General features: G+C 43.2%; 2 protein-coding genes across 2 annotated transcripts in view; one reads left to right on the top strand and one right to left on the bottom strand.

Moving 5' to 3' along the window:
* The window catches only part of ARMC9 (armadillo repeat containing 9), a 1,183,007-nt gene that overhangs the window by 684,399 nt on the left and 470,805 nt on the right, over positions 1-27,803 (bottom strand). The gene's annotated exons all lie outside the window — the stretch shown is intronic.
* Positions 16-27,803, top strand: LOC121925352 (serine-rich adhesin for platelets-like). Its single transcript, XM_042457412.1, has 8 exons — positions 16-140; positions 5,640-11,700; positions 16,891-16,925; positions 21,462-21,641; positions 24,342-24,497; positions 25,159-25,278; positions 26,124-26,162; positions 27,640-27,803. Exons 1-8 carry the CDS (start codon positions 80-82, stop codon positions 27,642-27,644), a joined length of 6,657 nt encoding a protein of 2,218 aa, XP_042313346.1. The 5' UTR covers positions 16-79; the 3' UTR covers positions 27,645-27,803.

The following is a 27,803-nucleotide window of genomic DNA, read 5'->3' as shown; positions in this document are numbered from 1 at the left end:
GGACAGTCCACAAAGTCCTGCCAAAGGACTTCCATCTGCTCTGTTACTCCGGTTTAAAACCAGTTCAACCTACTGGTGGATGGGGACTCAGAAAGAAATGTTTTGGACCTTCCTAGGTTTCTGGGCTTGCCTGCTGTGTGGTAAGTTTCCTTGTTTTTTGCTTGTATTTTTATTCTAGGGAGGCTTGGTCCGTCTAAGATGGGGTGGGCAATGGTGTATCTTCCAGGGTTTTATGCCTAGGAGACCCTTCCCATTAATGAAGGTGTTCTCCATCACCAACTGAAATGCAAAGCAACAACAGAAGAGACACAACATCATGCTATAGGTACCTACCAAAGGTGCTATTATCCAACTGTAATTGTGCTTTTCTAGCCTCATATGATAAACTCCATGGATGCAACAGAAGAGTAGTTGCAAAAACATTGTGATCTAAGAGAGATGGACAAATGAATGTTTATGATAAATAATGAACCAATAAAGAAGGCAGAAAGAGATTGGATGCCAGTCCTAGAATACTGGATTGAAGTATGGTGTATAAACAAAAGTCTTTTCCAGAATTGAAGCTTAAGCAAAAGAATTAAATTAAATCATAAGACGAAAAGGCGACGACATTAATCTATGTGCATATATATAAACTGATAAATAGCAAAATGAGTAACTTAAAGGACAAACATGTTATGCTACAGAGAGAGAGAGAGAGAGAGAGAGAGAGAGAAACAACAAAAATGGAATAGAAATACTGTATATCTTTGTTACTGACTGTAACTATGGGATTTATACACTGGTGCGAAGAGAAACCAGTCAGTCAATAAATTGATTGATTGATTGATTGATTGAAACCAGGTAGTATTATTTAGTAAAAAAATGTTCATATATAGACTTATTATATGGAAACGAACTATTCAGGTATCGGGATTTTATTTTTTAGAGCAGTAAGGTTATTCTGTGCAGAAGATGAAATATGAATGGAAGTGATATATGGAAATGTTCAGACTAATAATACAAAAATGATTTCAGAAATTCATGGATGATGAACAAAATTTTGTTATTTTTTTAAAAAGCCTCCATGGATAATCAAACAATAAAGCACTGACAAGCAGCCAGAAATCCGCTTCTGTGTTTCAAAAATAGGTATTTTAAAATTGTTAAATAGTATTGCTGTTGTTGTGTGCCTTGAAGTCATTTCTGACTCATGGCAACCCTAAGGCAACCCTATCATGGGGTTTTCTAGGCAAGAGTTGTTCAGAGGAGGCTTGCCATTGCCTTCCCTGAGGCTGAGAGTATGTGACTTGCCCAAGGTCACCCAGTGGGTTTCATGCCCAAGCTGGGAATTGAACCCTGGTCCCCACAGTCCAACACTCAAACCACCGTGCAACATTGGCTCTCGCAAGCTATTTAGTTACCTGTCACATGTTAAGAATAGCAGCGTGGTGTAGTGGTTTGAGCATTGGAATACAACTCTGGAGACATAGGAGTGGATTCCTGGTTCAGCCACAAAACCCCATTGAGTGGCCTTGGGCAAGTCACATACTCTCAGCCCCAGAAAACCCCATGATAGATCTACCTTGGGAAACACCTTGAAGGCACATAACAACAAACATAACAAGTTAGGTTATATATCAGAGGCAAAACTGCCTTTGAGGATTCCTTGCCTAAGAAAACCATGTGAAATTCATGGGGTCGCCATAAGTCGACAAGTGATGTGAAGACAACAAGTTACCTCTTAAAAGGGTTTCATCAAATATTTCATGCTCAACAATAACAGGTAGTTCTGGGTGGAGGCAACTACATTACTGATGTAACACTGAGGTTGCATCTGCACTGCAGAATTAATGCAATATGACACCACTTTAACTGCCATGGTTCAATGCCATTGAATTCCAGGAGTTGGAGTTTTGTGAGATACTTAGCTTTCTCTGTCAGGGAGCTCTGGTGCCACAACAAACTACGCATCCCAGGATTTCATAGTATTAATAATAATAATAAATAATAAATAGTTTATTTATATCCCGCTTTTCCAATTTTTGATCAAAGCGGAGTACAAGTTTAAGTAAAAAATACATCAAGATAAAAACAATTAAAACAGTATCTAAAAACGGTCACAATAAGAATAAAAACAACAGGTTCAGCTGAATGGGGAAATCCATAAACATCACAAAGTCGTCAAACCGAGAGGGTGAAACATGAACTAACATCTCATGGGGGGAAGGCTTGAGAAAAGAAGAAGGTCTTAAGGTTCTTTTTAAAAGTATCTATTGAGCTGTGACAGTTTAAAGTGAGGTCAAACTGCATTATTTCTGTGGTGCAGATGTGTTCCAGTTACTTTTGAAAGTTACTTTTGGGGGGCATTGAAAGTTTTATGTCACTGCATTATCATTATCCTAAGGACTATTTGTTTTAAAGAGCAATAAAAGGAGCGAAAAATCAATGAGCAACACAGAAAGGTACTCCTTTAACCTTTGCAAAATGGTTAATGGCAGTGGATTTCTTTCCTAACCCTGTAATGAGTAACAGGAGTTAATTACTTAAAACAAATGCTGCATCCAGACTGTGCTTTCCATGTCAGTGAAGCAGTCAATTTGCTCCAGGAATTCATTCACGCTTTAAAAGAACTAGTAATAGTCCTGAACCTTATCACTCTCATACATGCCTAGCAGCTTGTGTAACTATTTTAACATACAAACTAAAACCCAGAGAAGCTTCACCATCCCATTGGGATAAGAGTAATCAGCAGCCTTTGAAACTGACTTGGGCCAGGATTCTTAGATGTGCATCAAAAATCTTGGTCCAGTCAGTATACCTCTGGCTGCACCCACAATGCAAAATTAATCCAGTTTGACACTGCCTTAACATCCATGGCTCAATGTTATGGAATTCTGGGATTTGCAGTTTTGTCAGATTCCATAGCATGGGGCCATGGCAGTAAAAGTGGTGTCAAACTGCATTAATTCTGAAGTGTGGCAGCAGCCTCGGTTGATGAAGTTGATGTATACCTGGGCATGACTGGTTTAACAGAAAACGTGGTAGCAGAGGTTGATATAACATGGAAAGAATAGGTGTAGATTCATGCATCAGACAAAAGAAGAGCAGTTGTTATTATTATTATTATTATTATTATTCATGAGTTTCCACTTTTCTTAGGATTTTCAGTTTGGTGGCTTAAAATCTATGCTTCTTTTAAGAAAAACCATGCTGTTGGGGCAGGCTAACCTGTTCTTTCCATTTTCTCTCTATTTTACCATTCACACATGTTTGGTTAGGGATTCTGGGGGCAGCTGCTGTTCACCTTGTCTGTTCTAGGCAGACACACACAGCTATAATAGGGTCGGCTAGAGGAGAATGCCATTATTTCTTAGCTCAAGCTTTATTGCATTGTTTACTGCAAACATGCTAAATGAATCCAACACTGAAACTCAGCTGTTTCATAGAATCATAGAATCTAGAGTTGGAAGAGACCCCAAAGGCCACCCACTCCAAGCCATTTTGCCATGCAGGAACTCACAATCAAAGCACTCCCAACTGATGGCCATCCAGCCACTGTTTAAAAGCCTCCAAAGAAGGAGACTCCACCACTCTCTGAGGCAACATCTCCCACTCTTGAACAGCTCTTACAGTCAGGAAGTTCTTCCTAACGTTGAGGTGGTGCAATATTTAGCCTTCTTTGTAGCAGAGCTCCTCTGGTGCAATTGCAAACTACCAATTCCATAACTCTAGCATTAAGGAGTTAAAGTGGTATAAAACAACATTGATTCACCAGTGTGATAGCAGCCTGAATTAAAGTGATGCAAAAATCAAGGGGTGAAAATAATTATGAGGGGTGACAGGGGTGCCAAAATATTTCTTGCCTAGGGTGGCAAAATACCTAGAGCCGGCCCTGGTGGAATCTCTTCTCCTGTAGTTTGAATCCGTTGCTCCGAGTCTTATTCTCCGGAGCTGCAGAAAACAATCTTGCCCTATCTTCTGGACGACATCCCGTCAAATATTTAAACAGGGCTGTAATATCACCTCTTAACCTTCTCCTTGTCTTCTCCAGCCTCCCTTCACCAAGTGCTGATGTTGTTAAATGCTGATGTTGTAAAAAAAGAAATTCCAGTTAGACAGGTGTCAAGGAAGAAAAGTAAGGACTGGGCAAGTGTAAAAAGTCTTTATAGAAAGGAGCTTCTTTGTCAGAGGTTTTGTTAATCGACTGTATGACTCTATTTAAAGATAGTGATCAATTTCCCTGAATCTCTGGGAAACTCTGAAACTCTGGCCTTGACTAAATGTTAAGCAAATTATTAGAGACCATATAGAATTGCTGGATTTGGCTTGACTTGGCTTGACTAGATGCCCTCCTTCATCATGGTCTGCCATCTCTGATCTCAATTCCATTTTCTCATAACCTGGCAATGACAATTAGTAAAGTTTCAGCCAGCTATTGTTTTAATTGGTAAATTAATAAGCTATGCTCAGAATCCTTATGGAATCTTGCACATGCATAAATTCCCTACTGAAGCAGGTGGACATTTCTGTGCAATGCAGAATGGGCCCCATTCAGTTCAAGGTTGCAGCAGTAGCACTGTGCATGTAGATATGTGGGTGCATGCATGCATGCTCACAGGGATGTCCATATATTGCATATGGAAGGAGCCCTGGTGGCACAGTGGTTAAATGCCACTGCTCTCGCCAAAACATTGTGGGTTTGATCCTGCAGGGCTCCAAGGTTGATGAAGCCTTCCATCCTTTCATTTGCTCCAAATTTAAATTGGGGAACCAGTACAGTGGGCCCTCTCCTTACACAGGGGATCCGTTCCAGACCTCTCAGCGTAAGGGAAAATCTGCATATGCTTGCGCCCCATAGGAAACAATGGGGCCCATGCACATGGCAGCAGTGCGGTGTGTGCGTGTGGGTGCACGCACCATTGTTTTTATTGTTGTGTGGCTTCTGCATAAGCAGGAAGCCGCATATAGTGCGCCTGCGTATGGCGCGGGTGCATTGTATTTTGAGCCCATTTCACCATAAAATCTTCACTTGTTACCCTTTTTATTAAAGTCTCAACAATAGTTTGGCTATTTTAGCAGTTAAGAGTTCATTATCTGTACATAGTCAAGCTTCCAATTCAGGCCTTATTCCCACTTACAGAAAAAGTGGTTTGCGATCCGAATTGATAGATTGATTCAACAGTGGAGTGTGGTTCCCACTACATTTGCTCCGATTGCGTTTTCCCCCAGTAAAATAACCCACTTGCAGTTCACATTCATGAATGAATCGGTTCAAAATGGACCCGTTCCAGCTGGCTGAAGGGCAAATTTAAATCAATTCTGATCCACATCTGGTTCACACTTGCGCAGATTCGATTTATTCAAAAAGATGTGGAAAATATCAGTGTCAAAAAGACGCAGATTAAATGGGATTCTAGCATGTGGTACCCCTCTCCAAATTGCTTCAGCAAATTGATTCAAGTGGGAACCGGTTCAAAGCGATTTGTGATCCAGTTTAAAAGGTAGTGAGAATCAGGCTTCAGATTTAAGCATTTCAAACCCATGATTTTTAAAATCCATTTTAAAATCTTTCTCTTAATTGTCTATAAGCAAACCAATTTAACAACACATTTTTTTCAGATGTGGAAGCTTAACCTTACTTTGTCACTTCCTTGCAGAGCCTGGGCTAACAGCAGCGATTCCCGTGGATCCCACAGAAGCAGATGACTTCACAGATACTGACTACCTCTCCTGGGGGACGAGCACTGACTATTTTGACCCCACCGTGCCCACAACCACAGAGGAGACATTCACGATACAGAGCACAGTCCCATTCATAGCGGATGGAGGAACGCCTGAAGAAAACCCAGGCGCTAGTAAGGAGGAAAACCCCTCTAGCCCTGCAGAAGAAGAAACACAGGAATCTGTGTTGGCCTCCAATGTTGATTCTCCCACCAAGGCCCCCAACCAAGTAGAAATCACACCACCAAGAGAAGAGATGGAGGCAGCCACAGAGGTCCAGGTTAACGAAAAGGAAGGCTTGGCCAAAGGAAATTCTTCAAACACTTCTTCAGAAAAGGGGACAATTCAGACCACTCCTACTGCGTCAGAGCAAGCAGCTGCTTCACCTGTTTTGGGTTCTGCGGAAGTACCTTCCACTTTTTCAAATGAACAGCCAGAAACTGGTGTGACAGATTCTTCGCTTGCCCCTGCACCTACCGCCTGGGAGAAGACTGATGACATTGGTTTGAATGATGCACCTTCTTCAGGACAAGAGAAGACCTTGGACTCAACTACTGGAGAAACAAATGCAGACAGTGAACAGAAACCTACTCTAGGGGAAGATGCCACAGATGATGTCGCAGAACCAGAAGGTGAAACACCACAAAATTTCCCAGATGCCAGCAGCGAGACAGTGTCCATCCCAGGTGCTCCTTCTAGTAACACTGAAGATCTGCCTGTGGCAGAACCAGGTGTGACTCCTGCCAATGATGGACATCTTGTTCCATCAGCCTCAGGGGATGACATCGAAGGAGAAGAACCAACACCAGCAACTGGGTTGTCCCCTCCGGATTTGCTACCACCCAGCAACACACCTTCTGAGTCCTCAGAGTTGAGTGAACCTGCCACTGCTTCCATTCAACCATCTCCCAGTGGCAAGGACAGCTTGGGTGGCGAACCTGCCATTGCAGAAGGAAGGGGTGACTCAGATAGCTCTGTGTCAGACACAGTGCCTGACCATGATGCAGAGCCAACCATCACACCTTCCTTGGAAGACCCAGACCTGAGCCCAGAAAGCTCAGCTGATGGAATCCCTGCAGAATCAGAAGACTTTGTGGGTGCAGAAGTATCTAATACCCCTCCAGCAGATGATACAACAAACTTTCTACCTGGCATAGCCTCTTCCAGTGGGGCACCATCAAGACCTTCAGATCTGGGTTCTGATGCAACAGTAGGTTCTCCACTTGGGCTTCCCATGCCTCCGGTTTATTCTTCTCTGTTGCCAGAAGATGATGAGATACAAACAGTTTCTGTAACTAAAGAAGAATCAGAGGAAGGCTCTGGAACTGCCAGCAGTAATGAAACACCTTTCACGCTGGCATCTCCAGAGCAAGAAAAGGAAACAGAGGTACCAGAGGGAGCCTTTTCAGCAACAGAGTCATCAAAGGGAAATGTTTCTGCAGACATGGAAAGTGGAACAGCCTCCCCCTTGAAGCCTGGGGAAAAACTGGCAGAAAATGGACAACCTGGTGCTGCTATCCAGAGCGAAATGATTCATTCATCTTCAGAGAGGACACCTCTCAATTCTGCTGGAGAAGCAGGAGGGGAACCAGAAGGCTTGTTTGACATGGATGAAACTTCTCCTTCTTCTTTGGAGAATGAAACAGAAGCTAAGGATCAAGGAATGGCTGGAGAAACAGCCTTCCCCCCATCTCAGAGCGGCACATCTACTGAAAGGCAAGAAGGAGACTCTCTCAGTTCAGCACCTGGTTCTCTTTCTGAAGGCAACATGATGGTTCCAGAACTAGGTGTTGCTTCTGGATCAGTCACAAGTGAGGAAGGGGAGAGCAGAACAGATTTCCCACCATCTGACACTGAGCTGGCCCCAGCTGATGGGACACAGCTGCCCATAAGAGGCTCAGAGCTCTTGATGAATGGAGAATCTTCAAGTCCATCACCTTTAGAGATGACTGTGGTTCCAGAGTCTGATACAGCAGAAGCGCCATCAAATAGCTTACCTGGGTCTCTGGGTTCTTCCCAATCAGATGATAACATGCAAGCAGACGAAGAAGCCACTGAAGGGTCTAAGGAACCAGAAGACACCAATGCCAATGCCATGCCCACCACAGACACTGGATCAGCTACTGAGGGAGCAAAGTTTCCTGGCAGCAATGAAGAAGACTTGCCCTCTGGAGGTGAGATTGCTGGGGCTGCTTCAGAGTCAGAAATTAATAATGGAACTATTTCAGAGAATAACAACAACCTTGATGAAATCAATACTCTGCCTTCAGAGCCAGGAACAGATGCAGAAGAGGGAATGGTGGTTAATACAGGAAGCGTTGCAGAGATAACGGATGATGGTTCTGGAGACTTTTCTCCTTTTCCTGCAGGCAGTGGGACCTCAACAAAAGCTGGAGAACTATCAGAGGAAAGATCTTCTTCTACACTTCTTGATGCTACATCTTCTGAGACTTTCACTTCAGAGGCTGAAGAAGGAAAAGACTTCACAAGTCCACCTTTTGGAGACTTTAGTTCTTCTCCTTCAGGAACTGAAGCTCCAGGAGGCACCAAGGATGGAGATGGCAGCACAGGACTGCTTACAAATGAAGAATCTATGACAACTAGTGGTGAGATCCAGACTGGTACTGACATCTCAGATGCAGAACCCGGATCATCTGAAGGAGCAAAGCTGCCTCTGGGACAATCAGGAAGCTTGCCTGGTGGAGAAATTTCAGGACAGCCTCTTTTGGAGGAGGGAGAGACATCTATAACTGCCACATCCTCAGGAGAAGAATTTCCTTCTACTTCAGCTTCTTCTGCAACAGATGGAGAGACATCTGCAATAAGTGTGTCTGCAGAAGACTCTCCTTCTGGTTCTGGCAAAAATTCCTCTCCTTTTCTTGTTTCAAAGTCATCAGGAGTTCAACCCAGTGGGCCCTCTGAAACTCCAGATTCCTACCAACCATCTTCAGATGATGCACTGAAATCAGAGTCTGCAATTGAGTCTTCAGCAGGGTCTGAAAGAGAGAGCCAAGAGCTGGGAGATACTTCCAGTGTGGCTGAAAAGGGGGCATCTTTGGATCCATCAGGTATAGAGTCACTAGCAGTTTCGCCCTCCACTGAAAGACTGGGAAGTGTTGGCTCAAGTTTGGAAGATGGTGAAGAACCTCAACTATCTCCAGATGATACAGCTTCTGATGGGGCAGAACAATCAGAAGGGGAGGGGAAAATGTCTATGGCTCCATCAGCCACTATGTCACAACCAGCCTCTGATGGAGTAGAAGCAAATGGTTTAGAAGTGGCAGGGAATGAGGGATCTCAATTGTCTCCAGATAGCACACCGAAAATGGGATCTGAGTCAATTTCTGGGGCAGAAAAAGAGCCTGAAGATATTTCTGTTGTAAGTGGAATGAAATCATCTTCTGCTGAAGGAGTGGAAACTTCCTTCTCAGGAGCAGCAATGGGATCTCAGCCATTCACAGATGGTTCCACCAAGGTTGGCACTGTGGCAGATCTTGGAGCTTTTGATGAGATGGAAAAATGGGAAGGCTCTTCCCCTGTAAATGAGGAGAAAACACCACCAGGCTCATCCTCCACAGAGTCACTTGGAACATCTGAATATGAAGATGTTTCTGGGGGACTTGGGAAAGAAAGGCCTTTCCTCTCTGCTGAAGGAATAGAAGCTGCTACCTCAGAATCAGAAGCTAGCAAAGGATCTCAGCCATCTCTTAATGGTGCAACAGCGGGGGCTGGAGATTCTGATGGAATAAAAATACCAGAAGGCTCCTTCAGCATGAGTGGGGAGGAAGCATCTTTGGCTCCATTAGCTATAGAATCACACTCAGCTGCTCCGTCTGCAGAAGGAGTGGAAACTGCCAGTGCAGGGTCGGCAAATGAGGGAGGATCTCAACCATCTCTAGATGGTGGAGAGGCAGATCATCCTGGCATGTCTTCCAGTGTGAGTGCAGAAGGGGCATCTTCGGCTCCATCAGCCACAGAGGCACAACCAGGATTTTCCTTCTCTGGTGGATTCAACAATGATGGCTTATCAACATCTGGCTCACCAACATCACCTGGAGAAGGATCTCAGATGCCTCCAGATTATGCATCTGGAGCAGGATCTGAAGCAGGAGAAGAGTCGGGAAATGTTTCAGATATGAGTGGGAAGAAATCATCATTGACTCTTTCCAATGAAGGAGAGGAAATGTCTGTTTCAGGACTAGGAAGTGATGTTGGATCTCAGCCATCTCCAGATGATGCTGAAGCAGCAGCAGCAGGACCAAGAGTTTCTGAGGAAGCAAAACAAGGAGGAAGCTCTTCTGCTGCAGTGGAGGAAGAAGCACCTTTAGGTACATCTGCCATAGGGTCAAAGTCACCTGGAGCATTTCCAGGTGAAGGGCCAGCCAATAATGCGGCTTCTCAGACATATGGTGCAGCTTCAGCAGGAGCTGTAGCTTCTGAGAAGGAGGAAGAATCTGAAGATAGTTCCACCACAAATGGGAAGAAACTACCTTTGTCTTCATCAGACACAGAATCAAAGTCACCTGGGACATCTGCTAGTGAAGAGATCTCTCGAGGACTTGGTGAGGAAGAATCTTCCCTTCCCTCTGCTGGCTTGGATTCAACAGGTACCCAAACCACTTCTTCCTCTGAGACAGGCCTAAGTCCAGAAAATATAGCGGAGCAGCTGGGAGAAAAATCTGGGCCAATGAACACTGGAGAACCTTCCACTCAGTCCTCTCCTGCTGACGATGGGTCAGTGGTGGCAGTAATCAATAAAGGTTCAGGAGAAACCTTGCTTTCTGGTTCCATCTCTCCTGATGGGACTGTTAACCTCCAAGGAACACCAGGCCAGGCCTCTGGCATTACAGATTCATCTCTGCCGCCCTCAGAGTTTGGGGGTGTGGGTGGCAACTTTGCAAGCCCAGGAAGTGCAGAAAATTCTGTGTTGACCATGAGTGGGCAACCTGCTCTTTCTTACAGTAATACCCTGGGTGATGCAGGTTCTACATCTCCCATGGCAAAAGAAGATGCAGAGGATCTTGCTGGGATCTTGGGAAGTGGCACAGTGACCTCCAATAGCATTGGAGCTTCTCTTCAGTCATCTGGATCTGGAGGCACAAAGGTGGCCATAGATCAACAATCAGGACTGCCATTGTCTCCTTCAACCTCCTCCTCCTCCAGTGAAAATCAGCCATTTGGATTCTACGAATCAGGTATTGAAAGCCCAGGAAATGCACCTGGGGAAGCATCTTCTCAGAGTCAAGCAGTGGAAGCCAAAGAAACAGGCAAAGTGGACTCTTTCCCCAGTGGAGCCTCACCCAATGGGCTTGCAAGCTCTCCCAATGAAGCATCTGTGGGGGACATGAAAGGTTTATCCCCCACAACTTCAGAAGGGAGAGGGGATACTGACAGCTCTGTTTTGACAGCCGACAAGGGGACATCCACACTATCTGGTGAAGCTCATCCCTCTCTCTCTGGCACCTCATTGTGTCCAGCAACAACACCACAATTGCCTGCTGTGGAATCAGGGTCTGAGGTCAATGCAGGAGTATCTCCTCAGTCTTCCAAGGCTGAAGTCACTGAAAATGTTGGACACACACTTTCTGGAAAGCCATCCGCCTCTGTCCTTGTATCTTCCAGCAGCACTGCTTCAGGTTCTGAGGCCACAAAGTCAGGATCTATGACCAGCACCAGCATCTCATCACTGCCTGATTCCTCTGTTCAGAGTGAGGCAGGCGCAACAGTCGGCAAAGACACATCTGGTGGTGCCAAAGCATCTTCCACATCTGGTAAACCAGATGCCTCGCTTGCAGCCTCAGGAGTTGGCCTAGAGGCGGTGAAACCCTCACAGACTGCCAGCAAAACATCTGATGAGGAGGAAGACGTCAAGATATCAGACAAGAAAGAAGATAGCAAAAAGTCAGAAAAGAAAGAAGACAGCAAAAAATCAGGCAAGAAAGATGATAGCAAAAAATCAGACAAGAAAGAAGACAGCGACAAAGAAGACAGCAAGAAGTCGGACAAGAAAGAAGACAGCAAAAAATCAGACAAGAAAGAAGATAGCAACAAAGAAGACAGCAAGAAGTCAGATAAGAAAGAGGACAACAAGAAATCAGACAACAAACCTAATTCAGTTTCCCAAAATTCCATGAAAACAGCCACTGCCAATGAAAACTCAGCGACATTGAACTCTGTGCCTGCAGTTCCAGTTTCAGGTTGGTAGGCTGGGGATCTATATTTATGTATATAATGTAGTATATAAACTGAAGTCTTGCTATAAGCTGAGTATCCTTTATCTGAATTCCAAAATCTGAAATATTGCAAAATCCAAAATTGTCCACACAGGTGGCTCAGATAGTGACACATTTCATTTCCGATGGTTCAATGTAGTAAAAATATTGTGTATAAAATCACCTTCAGGGTATGTGTATAAGGTGTATACAAAACATATATGAATTTCACATTTAAATTTTGCTCCCATCTCCGAGATGTCTCATTATGTGTATGCAAATATTCCAAAATCTGAAAAGCTCTGACATTCCAAACACTGGTGGCCCAAAGCATTTTGGATAAGGGAGATTCAAGCTGTACTGATAAAAATTCTAGGTTCTTCTGCCCCTCTTGACTTTTGTAGCTATGTCTTGATATCCAATCACACAGATTCCATCCAATCCAAGTGACCCCATAAATCTTGGACAGGAATCCTGAAGTCCTCCAGGTGTTGTTAGACTACATTTCCCAGCATTCCACTCACCCTTGGCTATGCTGGTGAAGGCTGTTGGGAGTTGTAGTCCAGCAACATCTGGAGGGCTTCAAGAGTGATTTTCCAGATAAGAAAGAAAAAAACACTGGGATTGATAAATCAATGGAACTAATAATTACATTATTACGTTGGCCTTTATGATTACTACTGACACAAGACATAGGAGACAGCCACCAGCCTGAGTTGCTTTTAGAAATGGGTCAGGATGTTTCAGAACAACCGTTTTGGTTTCTGGAAGAGATATCTTATCCATGCCTATTAGTCGTATCTCTGTGTTCACAGATACTGTTCCTCTGAGTATTCCTCATTTTCAGTAATTAACCTACCTGTGTTTTATGTGCAGCGTTCCTGTTTGCATATGGACCAAAGGCAAATGATAAAGAATATGTTGAAAGGAAAGTGGGTTTTAACTCTCCTCTGTTCGAGCCGGCGATTGGAGTCCCACTGGGAAATATGCTGCGTGACTCCCTCTATGTGAGTCTGTAATAAATTATTTCAGATTGCTTTTAAGGATGAGATATTTACAGTGCTATGAAACAAGTCCTTCCTGTGGGAGAAGATGGGCAAGGAAATCCCCATTCAGCTGGGACCTGAGCAGGATAGGAATACAGTGGGCCCTTAGTGTGGTTCCAGGGCCCCCCATGGATACCAAATCCATGGATGCTCAAGTCCCATTAAATAAAATAGAGTAGTGAAATTTTGTTATATAAAATAACAAAATGAAGGGCTGCTTTTTGGAATGTGTGTGTGTGTGTGTGTGCGCGCACGTGCGTGTGTGTTGTGTGTGTATTAACACACACACACATTGAATATGCTCAAGCCATGTGCATATGGAGAAACTGTGGTTAAAGAGGGATGATTTATATACAATGATTTATATATGATGATTTATGTATGCTTCCAGCAAAGTGCATGACAATATTTTATAGAGCTACCATGGCTTGCATCATGCTGGTGCCTAATGCATCTTTAAATTCCCCTATGAAAGTGGTTGGACATTATTGTCTCATGTAGAACGTCGACATTCAATTCAAAGTTATGGAAGCAGAGTTACACATGTGCTGCTGTTGTACATGCAGAAGCACATGGAGTTGCGCACGTGATGCCACTATGCATGTGGTGCCATTTCACATTGCACAGGCAAGTGTGCATGCAGCATTGCAACCACTGATTCTACATCTTGTTTACCCATTCTGTTGTGCGCTGTTGCAATTCACCAATGCACAATCATCACGTAACTCTGTGAGTGAAGTTACACTTCATCTCCTTGATGTAGTATCTCTGCCCATATGTTTGTTTGTTTTTAAAGCTCCCTTCCAAAGCTTACATTTAGCATAGAATTATCCAGAAATACCTAGACCAGAACTCTGTTGGTGTCTTATGCATGCACAAGTTCCCCATGGAAGTGGCTGGGTGTGTTCATCCAATGCAGAATGTCCATGGTCAGTTCAAGGTTGTGAAAGTGAAGTTGCACACATGGTGTTTTTGCACATGGAGATATACATGTGCATGAAGATGTGCAGTGGTGCATATTTGGGTGTGCATTCAGTTGTGCAATGTTGCCATTCAATACAAGTGTGGCATAGCATGATCAGTGCATTAGTGCACACAGAGATACATGATGCAATGGTGATGTCAGATATAAGCCCGAATCTTTATAGTACCTCTCAGTCTGTACTCGTCTTCTCAGACCTTACTTGCACTTATTTCTCTATTTAGTTCACTAGTAATGGGCAAATAATTTTCCCAGTCTCTGGGAAGGACATTTCCAGTGATCCGAACCCACCACTTGGAGGATTTAATGGCCGTGAAAATCTACCAATGGTTGCTGTGTTTTGGGACAATGCTGACTTCTCCAAGGGAAGCGGGACCATCTTTTACCAGGTAAGCCATCCCTGCTTTACTGTATGTAATTCCCTTTCATTGTTTTTGCAGCCATTAATAGACAACAGAGGATTGTCTTTGACTATTTGAAAAAATGTTGGGGAGACACAATTACCAAGAACTTTAAAGAACAGAAAAATTAAGACTTACATATAAAAGGGATCTCTCTCTGTATATGAGCAAACAGAAATTTAGATAATAATTATAAGCAAGTTTATAAATATAAAGTTATAAAAGTTTACTTTATCAACGCTTATAGATGAAGCACAATTGTTTAACAATATCATTGCACAATTATCATTTGGAAGAAGATTAGACAGTTATTTTATTTTAAAGGAAAGAACTGCTAGGAAGGAAGTTAGTATTTGTATAATTTACAGTTTCTTTTATGAAATTATGTGTTATTGCAAGTTGTGTTGAGAGATGTTGTTAGTTACGATTTGTTTCGATATTTAATAAACATATTAAGAAAAAAGGGGAAAAGAGGAATTTAATGGAAGATGTACATTCATTTTCTATCTGACATTTGTTCTAAAAATGTATGCGGTCTCCTTCATATTAATCAGCCAGTCTTATAAAAGACAGTGTGGCATAGTGGTTTGGATGCTGGTCTAGGACTCTGGAGACCAGGGTTCGAATCCTAGCTCAGACATAGAAACCCACTGGGTGACCTTGGGAGAATCACACTCTCTCAGCTTCAGAGGATGGCAATAGCAAACTCCCTCTGAAGAAACTTGCCAAGAAAATCCAATGATAGGTTCCCTTTAGTGTCACTGTCAGTTCAGAATGACTTGAAGGCACACAACAACTACTGCAGGAAATCAGAAAACCTTCATGTCTTCTCTTATAGAAACAATTATTTTTAGGTTTCATGTTTCACCACAGAATAAGAACCACCATCACAGGGTGCCATTAAGTTCTGTCAAGGTTCATAGAATAAACTTCCAGGAAATGTGTAGGCCAAAAGATATATAGCAGATCCAGAGAGTGCCAGAGAAAGAGAACTCGGAGAAAATCAAACCTTTGGACTACAACCCCCAGAATCCCCCATCCTGCTGACTTGAGGATTCTGTAGACTGAAAGTTCATGTTTCCATGCTCTCAAGGCAACACATTTCCTTAAAAACTCATCAAATTCTTTCTTACATCAAACTCATTATTGCCCGCACCTGATCCATGTTTTAGTTTTACTTCTTGCTCTATGCACAAAAGTAGAGTGCACCACTGCAACCATGAAGATATATGCCAGGCGGGCGGAAAAGAGGGGAGCCCATAAAATGATATATCATTGCAGCCTGGCATATATCTTCATGGCTGCAGTGGTGCAAGCAGTAGTGGCTGCTGGCTCCTTTCTAGTCCAGATTTTACAAGACCTATTCATGATGCTGAAAGTCAGAGTGGTGTAGTGGTTTGAGTGTTGGACAATGACTCTGGAGACCAGGGTTTGATTCCCGGTTCGGCCATGAAACCCACTGGGTAACTTTGGGCAAGTCACACGCTCTCAGCCTCAAGGGAAGGCAATGGCAAACTTGCACTGAAGAAATCCTGCCAAGAAAACACCATGATAGTCTAGCCTTAGGGTCGCCATATGTAAAAAATGACTTGAAGGCACACAACAACATTAAAGATGCTAAACATGTTTTGGAGGATAGAGATCATCAACCTGCACAGGCAGCTCCTTTAAATTTTTGATTGAAACCCAAAGTAGATTCACCACCCCACTTAGATGGAGCAGCCAGCTTTCGAGGGCAAGTTCTGGGGCCAAAATTCTGGATTTTGATACGACTCATGGATAAGTTGAGGATAAAATGTAAGCCATGTAATGAAGGATGTAAAGGACAAAGCAAAGGAAAACAATGCCAAAGAACTTACAAAATTCCAACAGACATAACTCTTTGTGCACATACTAAAGGCTGGATGGCTGAAAGACTAGAATGGGGTCTGTGCTTCCAGGGCAGATTAAACTCTTGCCTTTCACCATATATATACACACTCCCCTCCTAATATGCAGATCTGAGACCCACACCCTTGAATATACACGAAGGAGCGACCTCCACTAATTGCCATGGTGCACGCATCCATCGCTCCATTCAAGTCTGTGGGGCTTGAATAAGCATGAGCCTCTGTTTTCACTAGGGGTCTGGAATGGATCCCCCATGAAAATGGAGGGCCAACTCTGTGTGTGTGTGTGTGTGTGTGTGTGTGCGCGCGCGCGCATGCATTAAAATACAGTACCTACATTGACCCATGGATAAATCGACTCAGTTTTTTTGGGTCAATTTTTTAACCTAAATTTCTATACTACTCTATGCTATACATTAGTATACACAGTACTTAGATGGAAAGAGACTGCTATAAATCACACAGTGAGTTTCCATGGCTGAGCAGGGATTTGAACTCAGGCCTCCAAAGTCCTAATCCAACAATCAAACCACTACACCAAAGATTTTAAAGATTTATTCCAAAGAGGTTTGATCTTGCCTTGCTTTGAGGTTGAGACTGTGTAACTTCTCCAAGTGGGTTTCCATGATTATGCAGAGATTTGAACCTTGATCTCAGGGAGTCCAAGACTCCAAGCACTATACCACCATGCTGTTCTAGAGACCAGTAATAGTTGTTGGGCTTCTAGACTCATTTTGCTTGGTTTTCCAGTTCCTCAATAGCATGGAAAGCTACCAGCTTTAATATTACTCTTCTGCCACACACAGGAATATGTTACGCAGAACTCTGCCAAACACCCTCTTGTCCAAGGTGTGGAAACAATGGTTCAGCAATACCTGAAGTCTTCCTATTCAGCCCGATGGACACTCAAGATCACCTGGGTCAAGGCTCAGCACTACCCAGCACAGAAGCAGAGCAGCAGAGTGAGTTCTCTTCTACAAATGAAAAGGTTGGATCCAGATTTTGGAGCATGCAGCTGAACTGGTGGAACTGGAGCTGCTTCTCAGCCCTTTAGCTGGAGAAAAAAATCTGTCTATGATTTAGGAACAACTTCAAGAGCTGTTTGATGGAGGGGTAGATTTCCTTGGTGCCCAGGGTGACCATATGTCCTCCTTTTCCAGGACACCTCCAATAAATTAATATTTATAAATAAATAAATATTTCCCAAATAAATCGATTCAGCCCAAAAAACACCCCATTTTACCAGCGTCTTTTTGATGTGGGTTAAATGGTAAAAATGGATAAAAACCATGGCCCCCCCTTTCTGAATAGCATCAGGGATTCAAATTAAGTGGGAACCATGGTGGTTTAAACCGGATCATTTGGAATCATGATCCGGTTTAAACCATAGTGGGAACAAGGCCCAAAATGCTCTCCATTTTGAGCATGGATTTATATTCATATGAGTGTTTTTAGCTTTTATTTTGTCATGTCCTACATTTTTCTTGAATTTCCCACATCTTGCAGTGCCTTGTCCTCTTTTGCGGTTATGATATTTGGCCACCCTGTGTGGGAACAAAATGAGGACATTGTCCTGCAATAATAATTCTGCCCCTCCCCATGAAATTGCCTCAATTACCCACATTTATACCATTGCAGAGAGTGAGCCACTGAAAAGTGTTCATACCAAGAACTCTTCTGTTTGATGGATTCACATTTCCTGCCCCTTTGCTTTAAAAGCTTAGGACTTTTAGGACAAGACTAAAAAGCGGAATTTTAACAGAATAAAAGTGCTTTGGGCTGGTACTTACCATACAATGTCATGTCCATCCTGTTGCTGACTTGCATTCCATTCGTGACAGTAGTGTACCTTTTCACTGATGGACAAAACCCATCGATAGGCTCCCGATCTCACTGCTATTTCATTCCTGCCTCCATACAATAAGTTCCTTCCACTGCAGTTCTTCTTCTCAGGCAGCTATGTGGTGTGAATGGGTGTGATTCTGCTCCTTTCCCACTTTCCTTCCTTTCGCTTGAAGTGACCACAGACACCAACATCTTCCTGAAGTTGGCTTCTGTGTGCACATCCACATAGCTGGCTTTGGGAGGCAGTTGGCAGCCACTATTGCTCTTTCCCACCTTTCTTCCCAGAAGGCCGCATTTGGAGTGCAGGAAACATAACCATAGATCACCAAAAAGCTATTGTGGCAGAAAGTGTGATAAGAAACGATTGCAAACCAATATGCTTCCATTCTTTAATTGGCACGATTGTGGCTGGACAGGTGTGATTAAACTCCTAATATGGTGCAACTGACTGCGTATCTGCCCATGTGCTTGCTGTTTCCACAATCTCAGTGAATCATAGTGGTACACTGAAGGCACTGAGGAGTAGCTATGCAATGTCCGAGAGTACTCAACTGAACGTACAACAGTTATACTTGCAGAACTCTGCTTAATGCAGCTGTGAACTGAATACAGGCATTATGCCACAGTTAAGAAAGTACAACCACATCAGTAGGGAACTTATATACCCCCAAAATACAAAACATTGTCTCACCCTTTCCATATATCTTCTTGCAGACAAATACTTATCAAGCCATTCTGACCACGGATGGGTACAGAACATATACTCTTTTCCTATACCAAGCTGGTGGGATGCAGTGGGACTACACCAAACTCTCTTCTACCAATGTGCTGATCGGATACACCAGGTATGATCATTTCCTGAAAAGAGGATCTAAGAAGAGAAGGACTTGCCTTGGATTGCATGGTTGCCCAATGGCAACTGATGACTTCCCTGAGAATCAGGGAAGGGAACATGAATCCTCTATGAGTTTTAAACTGAACTTTAATGGAGGTATTTAAGGTACTGAACCTTTGCTGTTCTTATGTGCTGCCGGTCAGCTTCAGTTTACAGTGAATGAGAGACTTCCAAGAGGTCACAAGCAGCCCTGCATAGATCTTGCAAAGTCAGGGCCACTGTGATGATTTCTCAGAGCCTAGTTCCTCTTCTTTGGTCCTCAGGGTGAGAATGCTACTTTTCAAAGTGTGTATTTTCCTCATCTGTTGACCTGGTGTTTTGTATTTGCACAACTATGGTTGATGTTTATTGCATCCGGCTTAATTATATCACCAAGGGATGGTCCTTCTAACATCATCAGGGCCCAGCCTCCTGTGGGCACAAGGGATTGTCGCTAGGTCTTAGGTTCTGAACCTGAAATATCAGGGCCTGGGATAATTCTGACTTGCCTCGGCGAGTGGTGGAGTCTCCTTCTTTGGAGATTTTTAAACAAAGGCTGGATGGCCATCTGTCACAGGGAATGCTTTGACTGCATCTTCCAGCATGGCAGAATGGGGTTGGACTGGATGACCCTTGGGGTATCTTCCATGATTCTGTGATTCTGATTGTATGGCGCACTTTAATGTACAAAAGTTGTTAAATCTTTCCTTGATACTAGTGATGGGATGAGACAAGGGGTGGCAGTTGAGAAGATGGAGGATAGGGCAATTTGGTACAACAAGTTCTATCTTTCGGGGGCGATGAACACCTGGAGGGCTCATGGGGAACAGCTAGGGCACAAATTGGGAAGAATATTGTGCCTCCTTGGAAATATGAGGATCATTTCTCCACTTCTTTGTTTTCAGTGGTGATGGATTCTTCAGAAATGACAATCTGATGTCCGAAGCCCCGGCTGTGAAATATAGACCCGATCGCTTCTCAGGTTACAACACAGGTACTGTTGATAAGTTGTGGGAGCTCACATCCACAAAACATGTTTCCCACATCTGTGCTTTGCTTGCTGGAACTAGAAGGACTTTCTAATTTGGGTATCGAGTAGTAAGGAGCGGTAAAAGAGGTAGAAAAAGGAGATGCAGAAAAGACTGCCATCTTCGAGGTTGTAAAGTGGTTCAAGGGTATGTCTGAGGGCTCATCTACACTGTAGAAATAATGCAGTTTGATACTACTTGAGCTGCCATAGCTCCATCCTGCAGGATCCTGGGATTTGTAGTTTGGTGAGGCACCAGCACACTTTGCCAAAGAAGTCTAAAGACCTCGTAAAACTAAAAAATCCCAGGATTCCATAGGATGGAGCTGCAGCATTTAAAGTGGTATCAAATTGCATTATTCCTACAGTGTAGCTGCACCTTCTGTTAAGACATTTTACATGGAGGAATGTATCACCATCCCAAAAGAAGAAGAAGGGGGGGGGGAATCCAAAAATGCAAGAAATTACGTAGTAGTTCATCAAATGCACATACACCCATCCAAAAGAGAAAGCAGTACAAATACTAATGAAATCATCACATGAGTACGTACCCATTGGCTTCTTGATTTCAAATTAGCGTGTTTGCGCATGCGCAGGGAGGACAGCATCCCATGGCCAACAGTAGCCCCATGGCTGAACTGGAGATGCATTTCATACTAACGCAATGTGAACTGACTGTGAATTCGTAGTGGAAAAGGATTTATAAATTCGATATTTTTCTGAATTCAGCTATTCCTGGGATGTCTCACGATTGCGTTTGGATTGCCTTCTGTTTGTGTGCGACGTTGTTTGAAAATCTTTTGTGAAATTATGTGAAATACCCTGAATGACCCCAGATTAACCTTTGGTTAACCTTCCAATTTTCCCTGTGTGATAAAGCCCCTATGAGTGAGAGATATGAGTTAGTTCATTAAGGACAGTCTGGATTTAATGTGTTAAATAAGTAATCTTTAGCTTTATGATGAACTTCTGTGGTAATAAATTAATGTTGCATTTTATACTTGTGCCTCTGAGAATGCTACAGAAGGGCTATCGGAAAGCTTGAGTTCAGACACACGGTGTCTGTGATGGCCACCATTATTCAAAGGTGATGGTGGGATTTGACAAATGAAGTCTCTCACAAGAAGCATGAGGGCATCTAGAAGTTTCCTGCATTTGATGCCAGAGTGATGGGACACCAGGAAGTCCTCACATTGTGTGGCAGATGTGGGGAGAAACGGAAGCCCTCACAGGTGCCCACATCATCCACCTGTCATTTGAAAAACTCAGTGGCCACTGTAGCAGCTCTATGGTACCAGGGGTTGTAAGTGTGCCCTTCAGCATCACAAATACTTAATGAAGCCATGGTGAGGCCTTGTGCTTTGTCACTTTCAGGAGACCCCATCACTCCAAAATGTTTATTACAGTATGTACAATTTGCAATTGAGTTTTAAATTGGTCCAGCCTTCTGATCAACATTTTTCTATTTGCATCTCCTTCCAGGTGTGCACGGGCTCTGGATCTATAAACTGGACAGCCGTGTTCGCCTGAACTATAGGCAGAGATGCCTGGACTGGCTGAGCAATGAAAGACAGCCGGCTGTTTGGAACAAGGACCTGCCATCCTGCCCTTGCTCTCTGCAACAGGGACTGTCGGATTATCGCTTCATCCGCAGCAGAAGAGGTAGATTGTATGGAGGGCATTTATGCACCCTGTAGCTTTTAGCACTGTGCTCAGGTGCTTAAGATGTGACCGAGAAAGGAGATTCTGCTCCTGGTTTTAGTCCAAACTTTAAAGGAGATATTCAAGGTGCTGAAGCTATTTGGAAAGCTTTGGATAACTTTAAGCCACCATTGGATTATTGGGATGCTTTTCACACTGCACAATTAAAGTCATCCGTCTGTATCCACGGATTATTTATCCATGGATTCAAGGATCCACAGCTTGAAAATATTCAAAACATATATAAATTCAAAAAAGCAAATCTTGATTTTGCCATTTTATGTAAGGATCACCATATGGCTGCGCTATTGTATTTAATGGGACTTGAGCATCCATGGTATCCATAGGGGTGTGTGTGTCCTGGAACCAATCCCCAGCGGATACCAAGGGGGTATACCAATATGATTCCACTTTAACTGCCATGGCAAAATCCTATGGAATATTTGGGTTTGTTGTCTGGGGATGCAATCAAGCTCTCTTGTTGAAAAATCTAAATGCTCTTCTCTTAACTACAAAGCTCAGGATTCCATAGGAATTATACAATATTTGACTACAGCCGCGAGACTTCAGTATGCACAGAATGGAAGGACAAAACGATGAGGGAGGATTGGATGTTGAAATAGTATGATTTGGTTGAGATGGATAAATGGACTGTTTTAATTTGAGAGAGATCTCTGAATGGTTTTAAGAAAGATTGGGAACCAGCAATTGCTTTCTTACAGATACAACAGGGGAAATTTTCAATAGTTGGATTTGAAGATTAGCAGAAATGGTAAACAGTAGAAATTTAATGTAAGAGATTGGCAAAGGAGGAATTTATGCTATCTAATTTTCTCCCTTGTCAATCTCTTAAATTTCTACTGTTTCCTAATTCTACTGATCTTCAAATCCAACTCTTGAAACCATTAAGTTGGTCCTCCACATTTGCGGCTTTGACTTTTGTGGATTCCATTCTTGTGGATTTAATTGATATGCGCTCTAGGAATCTGTAGGTCTTCCAGCTGGATTCTGTGGTCAAATTCTGGCTGATGTTGACCATAGGGTTGCGCTGGAGAGATCCCTAGAGAAATGGTCTCTCAAATTAAATTTTGTTTAAAAAAAAAATTGTGCTCTTTTCACTTTTCTGGGGGTTCTGTGCCCCTAACCCCAGTGAACGCAAGGGCCTACTGTAGTTGAAAAGCTGGAAGTCATTGTGCCAAAACACACTGCAGAAATAATCCAGTTTGACACTGCTTTAGCTGCCTGGGCTAAATGCTAGAGACTTCTGTGAATTTAGTTTTGTGAGATATTTAGTCTTCTCTGTCAGAGAGCTCTGGTGCCATGATAAACTATAATTCCCAGGATTCCCTAGTACTGAACCAAGGCAGTTAAAGTGGTCTCAAACTGGATTATTTCTGCAGTGTGTTTTGGACCATTATTACCTCCCCTGCCTTTTTTTTAAGTGAGTTTGTAATTTTATGTTTATGTACGTTTTACATGTTTATATTTCTTTTGGATGTGGTATTATGTAGTTTTATAGTACTGTAAAGTAGTTTTATTGTATAAAATGTATATGTAGTTTTATAGTATGGAAAATATATTTTAATACTAAATATATCTATATCTATATAGATATATTTATATATATCTATATATAGATATATAGGCTGGATGAGGGAAAACCAACTCAGTCTGAATCCAGATAAAACAGAGGTACTCGTGATAGGTTCTCCTGGCCCGGGGATGGTGGTGGTTCCACCTGTCCTGAACAGGATCACGCTTCCTGTGAAGGACTCGGTACGCAGCCTGGGGGTGCTCCTTGACTTGTCGCTCCACCTTACATCTCAGGTGGATGCGACGGTCAGGAGCACCTGTTATCAGCTTCGGCTTATTCGCCAGCTGCGCCCATACCTGGGCCAGAGGGACCTTGAAACGGTAGTACATGCTCTGGTAACTTCTCGATTGGATTTCTGCAATGCACTCTACATGGGGCAACCCTTGTACCATACCCGGAAGCTACAAATGGTACAGAATATGGCAGCCAGACTGGTCACTGGTACATCCAGGGCCAGTCATATAACACTCGTACTCAAAGATCTGCACTGGCTGCCTATTCGCTTCCAGGCGCAATACAAGGTGTTGGTTATAACCTATAAAGCCCTACATGGCTTGGGCCCAGGATACCTAGAGGACCGCCTCTCCCCATACAATCTGCCCCGCACCCTCAGAACATCTGGGCAGCAGCTACTGAGGGTCCCAGGGGCAAGACTAGCCTCCACATCAAGGAGGACGTTTACCATCTCGGTCCCGACCCTCTGGAACACGCTGCCCATAGAGCTCCGCTCGGCCACCTCCCTGGCCCAGTTTAGGAAGGAATTAAAGACCTTCCTGTTCCAGTTAGCATTCCCGGACACAAGTTCCAGTTAGTCTCCCCCCCCCGACAGCAGTGGCAAGCTGGCCAGAATGGGTTTTTAATCTAGGTTTTAACTGTATTTTTATTGTATCTGTAATTTGTTTGATATGTTATTTCTATCGTATTTGTAATTTGCTTGATATGTTGTGCACCGCCCTGATTGTAAGAAGGGCGGTATAAAAATGAAACTTTTATTATTATTATTATTTATTTATATATCTATAGATAGGTTGATCAATAGATCTAACAAACATCTTCCATTCTTGCAGGTTTGCTGGACTCCAGCTTCACTATGCTATATACCTCTCTCCCAAACAAGTATGGCGCTGGGGTCCGGTGTCTCTACAAGAACCCCAAAGGCCAGCTTGTGGACGGTCATCAGGAAAGAATCTGGAAAGGCTCTAGGAGAAACTTTCCCTTCAATGGTAAGGCATGTTGGAAGGCACTTGAGCTCAGGCACTTGTAAGAAATAACCAACAGAGGCAAAAGGGGAAGACAGCAAGGTGGACCCAAACTATTGCTCCCTTTCCATTTTCAGAGTAACTGCTTATTGATATGTACACTGCTATTCTGATGCTCTACTTCCTCCCTGCTTTGTCTCCTAGGGTGCATCTACACTGTAGAAATAGTGCAGTTTGACACCACTTTAACTGGCTATGGCTTTATCCTGCAGAATCCTGGGATTTGTAGTTTGGTGAAGTGCCAGCACCCTTTGGCAGATAAGGCTAAAGAACTTGTAAAACTATAAATCCCATGATTCCATCAGATGGAGCTTCAGTACTTAAAGTGCTGTCAAGTGGCATTATAGTTGTCTTCCTTGTTCCACAAAGAGGCACCTGTGTGTGTATGTGCCTTCACGTAGCCTGTTGATTTATGGCAGTCCCATAAATTCCACTGACTTTTATTAAGCAAGGTATACTCATAGGTGGATTGCTCCTTCCTCTGAAATATTGCCTACATGCAACCACTAACTAGGGATGATCCTGCTTAGCTTCCAAAGTCAAATGGGTATTTAGTTCCTTGAGGCTTTACTGAATCATCCTCCCATCATTTCCTATCCTTTTTTCTCTTGATACTTATGTCTAGATGAAGAGTTGAAACTCTACAATTGGTGTTGCTACCAAGCTGGAAAACAACAGTTCTGCGATAAGTACCACCAGAAGAGACCCAAGATTGGCTGTGATGGATACAGCCTTCCAGTCCGGGGTGAGCATCCGATCATTGCAAGAGAAGATAGTGACGGTGGCTCCCATGTTGGTGGGATGGTGAATTGACTCCAGGATTTATTCCAAACTCTAATTGGAGCTATCAAAGGCATTGCATCTTTTTGGGGGGGGGAAGGGTTTAGTTTTGAATAGCTCCTTTACAGTTTAAACTAAAACCCGGAACAGATTTACCACTTCACTAATGTGGGTGTACCAGCTGCCAATGAGGGAAGCAAACAGCTTGTGATATAAATTCATTTCTCCTGCACCTATTCATAGCATCATATGTATTATCACAAATACAGTTGGCCCTCCATATCTACAAATTTGACTTTTGCGGACTTGATTATTGGCAGTTTTGATTAATATGTTCTCTCTAGGAATCTCTAGGTCCTCCAGTGCAACTCTGCCATAAGTTGACCATAGAGTTGTGCTGGAGAACCTAGAGGTTCCTGGAGAAAAAGACTTCTTTAGGCATTTGTAGGTCCTCCAGCATGATTCTATGATCAACTTCTGGCAGAATTGTGCTGGAGGACCTACAGATTCCTAGAGGGAACATATTAATCAAAAACTCAAATAATCAAGTCTGCAAAAGTCAAATGTGCAAATATGGAGGGCCAACTGTTGCACATAAAATGCTATTTACGCATATGACATGCATGAAAGGTATATTTGGTTTCAAACATGCATTCAGTGTGCACCTTTATGCTTAGTGCAAGAGTTAATTAGCACAATCTATGCACAGCTGCACATGCAGAAACTGACACTGTGCAATCCTAATGTAGGATCTCAGCCCCTGTGTTTTGAACCAAATCACATTTTTGTTCCTTTCCTTGTAACCAACAGCAACATCATCGGAAGAGAAGCTGAATAGCAACGAAAGAGGTGAGACTGTGTTCTAGTCTGGCCAGAAAAGGCAATTTGGTCACTTGCAGATTTCTACTTCAACTGTGGCATCTACAGTATTCTGCTTTAAAATGTTCAGAATATTTGCATCCATTGGCTAGTACTCAAGCAAGAACACCTTTGCCAAAAAATGATTGCAGTCTGCTCTAATTAAAGGGGAAACGTGGCTTATTGAGGATCTAAGGCGCGTTACAGACTGCCGAGAAGCGGCAGTCTGCCACCGCCGCCGCCGGTTGCAGCATCCGGGAACCGGAGCAGCCAAACCGCACGGTTCCCGGACGCTGCACAAAAGGAGCGCGAAAATCGCGCTCCTTTCTGGGCCCCAGAAGAGGTGCCGTGAGGCGCTAGTCATGCACTCGCGGCGTCATTTCTGGGGTGCGACTTGCAGATGCAGAGCGTCCGTTACATAAAGATGGCGGCAGCCGTGTGGAAGAGACGCCCCTTTCTAATCCTAGCATGGACTGAGTCCGTCCTAGGGTGCCCGTTTATAACGGGCCTAAGATTCTTATTTCAGGCCAAAGTCCATGTCTAGTACAGCAGAGGGTCAAAGGCTCACAATTATTATTGTCATTGGTTGGTTGGTTAGTTGGTTGATTTCTCACCTTTTTGCCAACCCTGGGATTCAAAGTAGCTTACAAATGTTAAAACAAATACAGCTAAAAGTACACACCATACAAAAGTTAAAATATAATTAAACTACAGGTTCAGTCTCCCTTATCCAGAAATACAAAATATGCCAAAATCCAAAATTATCCAGATGGGTGGTGGCTGAGACAGTGACAACTTTGCATTCTGATAGTTCAATGTACACAAACTTTGTCTCATGCACAAAATTATTACAAATACTGTATATGAAATTACCTTAGGGCTATGTGTTTAAGGTGTATATGGCCCAATACAGACGGCTGAAAAGTGCTGTCATGGGGTCGATTTTAGGGGTTGGGAGAGCGGAGCGTCCGCATGCTCCTGAGACTTACCGTGCAACAGACATCCCCATGGGGGCCACATCCAAATACCACCGCACCGCACATACATCACTGGTGCACCTGAAGGGGGCAATGGCGCCCTGTGCGCATCCTAAAAAGAACCCATCAGGAGCAGGTTCTTTTTATGGCTCCTGGAGGCCACACGGTTTGGTTGCTGCGGCCTCTGTCCAAGGAAGAAAGGGGTGACATTTTGCCTCTTTTTTCTCCCCATCTGTCAAACCCCTATGAAACATAAATAAATCCCATGGGTCCCATCTTCAAGATATCTCATTCTGTATATGCAAATATTCCAAAATCTAGAAAATATGAAATCCCAGAAATCTTAGCCACCCATGAAAAATGCTTTGGTTTTTAGGATATTTCAGATTTTGGCATTCCGGATAAGGGAGACTCAACCTTTACTGCTAAAAGACATTGGCCAGATTTTTCTTTCAAGGTAGATATTAACATTTCTGCTTTCTTTCTGACAGACTGAGAGATATCTGCTCCTTCTCCAGGTCTCATTTTTAACAGAACAGCCTTGGTGAGCCTCGTTCCTAAGAAACCTTTTTGCTCCTCTGTTTTATGTAGGGGCTGAACTAGAAAGTTATTGTCTTCCAGGCTGGAATAATTGAGTTTGCTGAATAAAATATCT

This window comes from Sceloporus undulatus, chromosome 3, assembly GCF_019175285.1.
Source record: "Sceloporus undulatus isolate JIND9_A2432 ecotype Alabama chromosome 3, SceUnd_v1.1, whole genome shotgun sequence".
NCBI classification, from domain to species: Eukaryota; Metazoa; Chordata; class Lepidosauria; order Squamata; family Phrynosomatidae; genus Sceloporus; species Sceloporus undulatus.
Note: the sequence above shows the minus strand (reverse complement) of the source record. Positions and strands in the feature narration are given on the sequence as shown.

Coding starts and splice junctions, on each gene's coding strand:
- LOC121925352 (XM_042457412.1), top strand. CDS start 80: ATGGGGACTCAGAAAGAAATGTTTTGGACCTTCCTAGGTTTCTGGGCT. Junction 16,926..21,461: donor AAGCACTATACCACCATGCT/GTTCTAGAGACC, acceptor ATCTCCTTCCAG/GTGTGCACGGGCTCTGGATC. Junction 25,279..26,123: donor ATACAGCCTTCCAGTCCGGG/GTGAGCATCCGA, acceptor TGTAACCAACAG/CAACATCATCGGAAGAGAAG.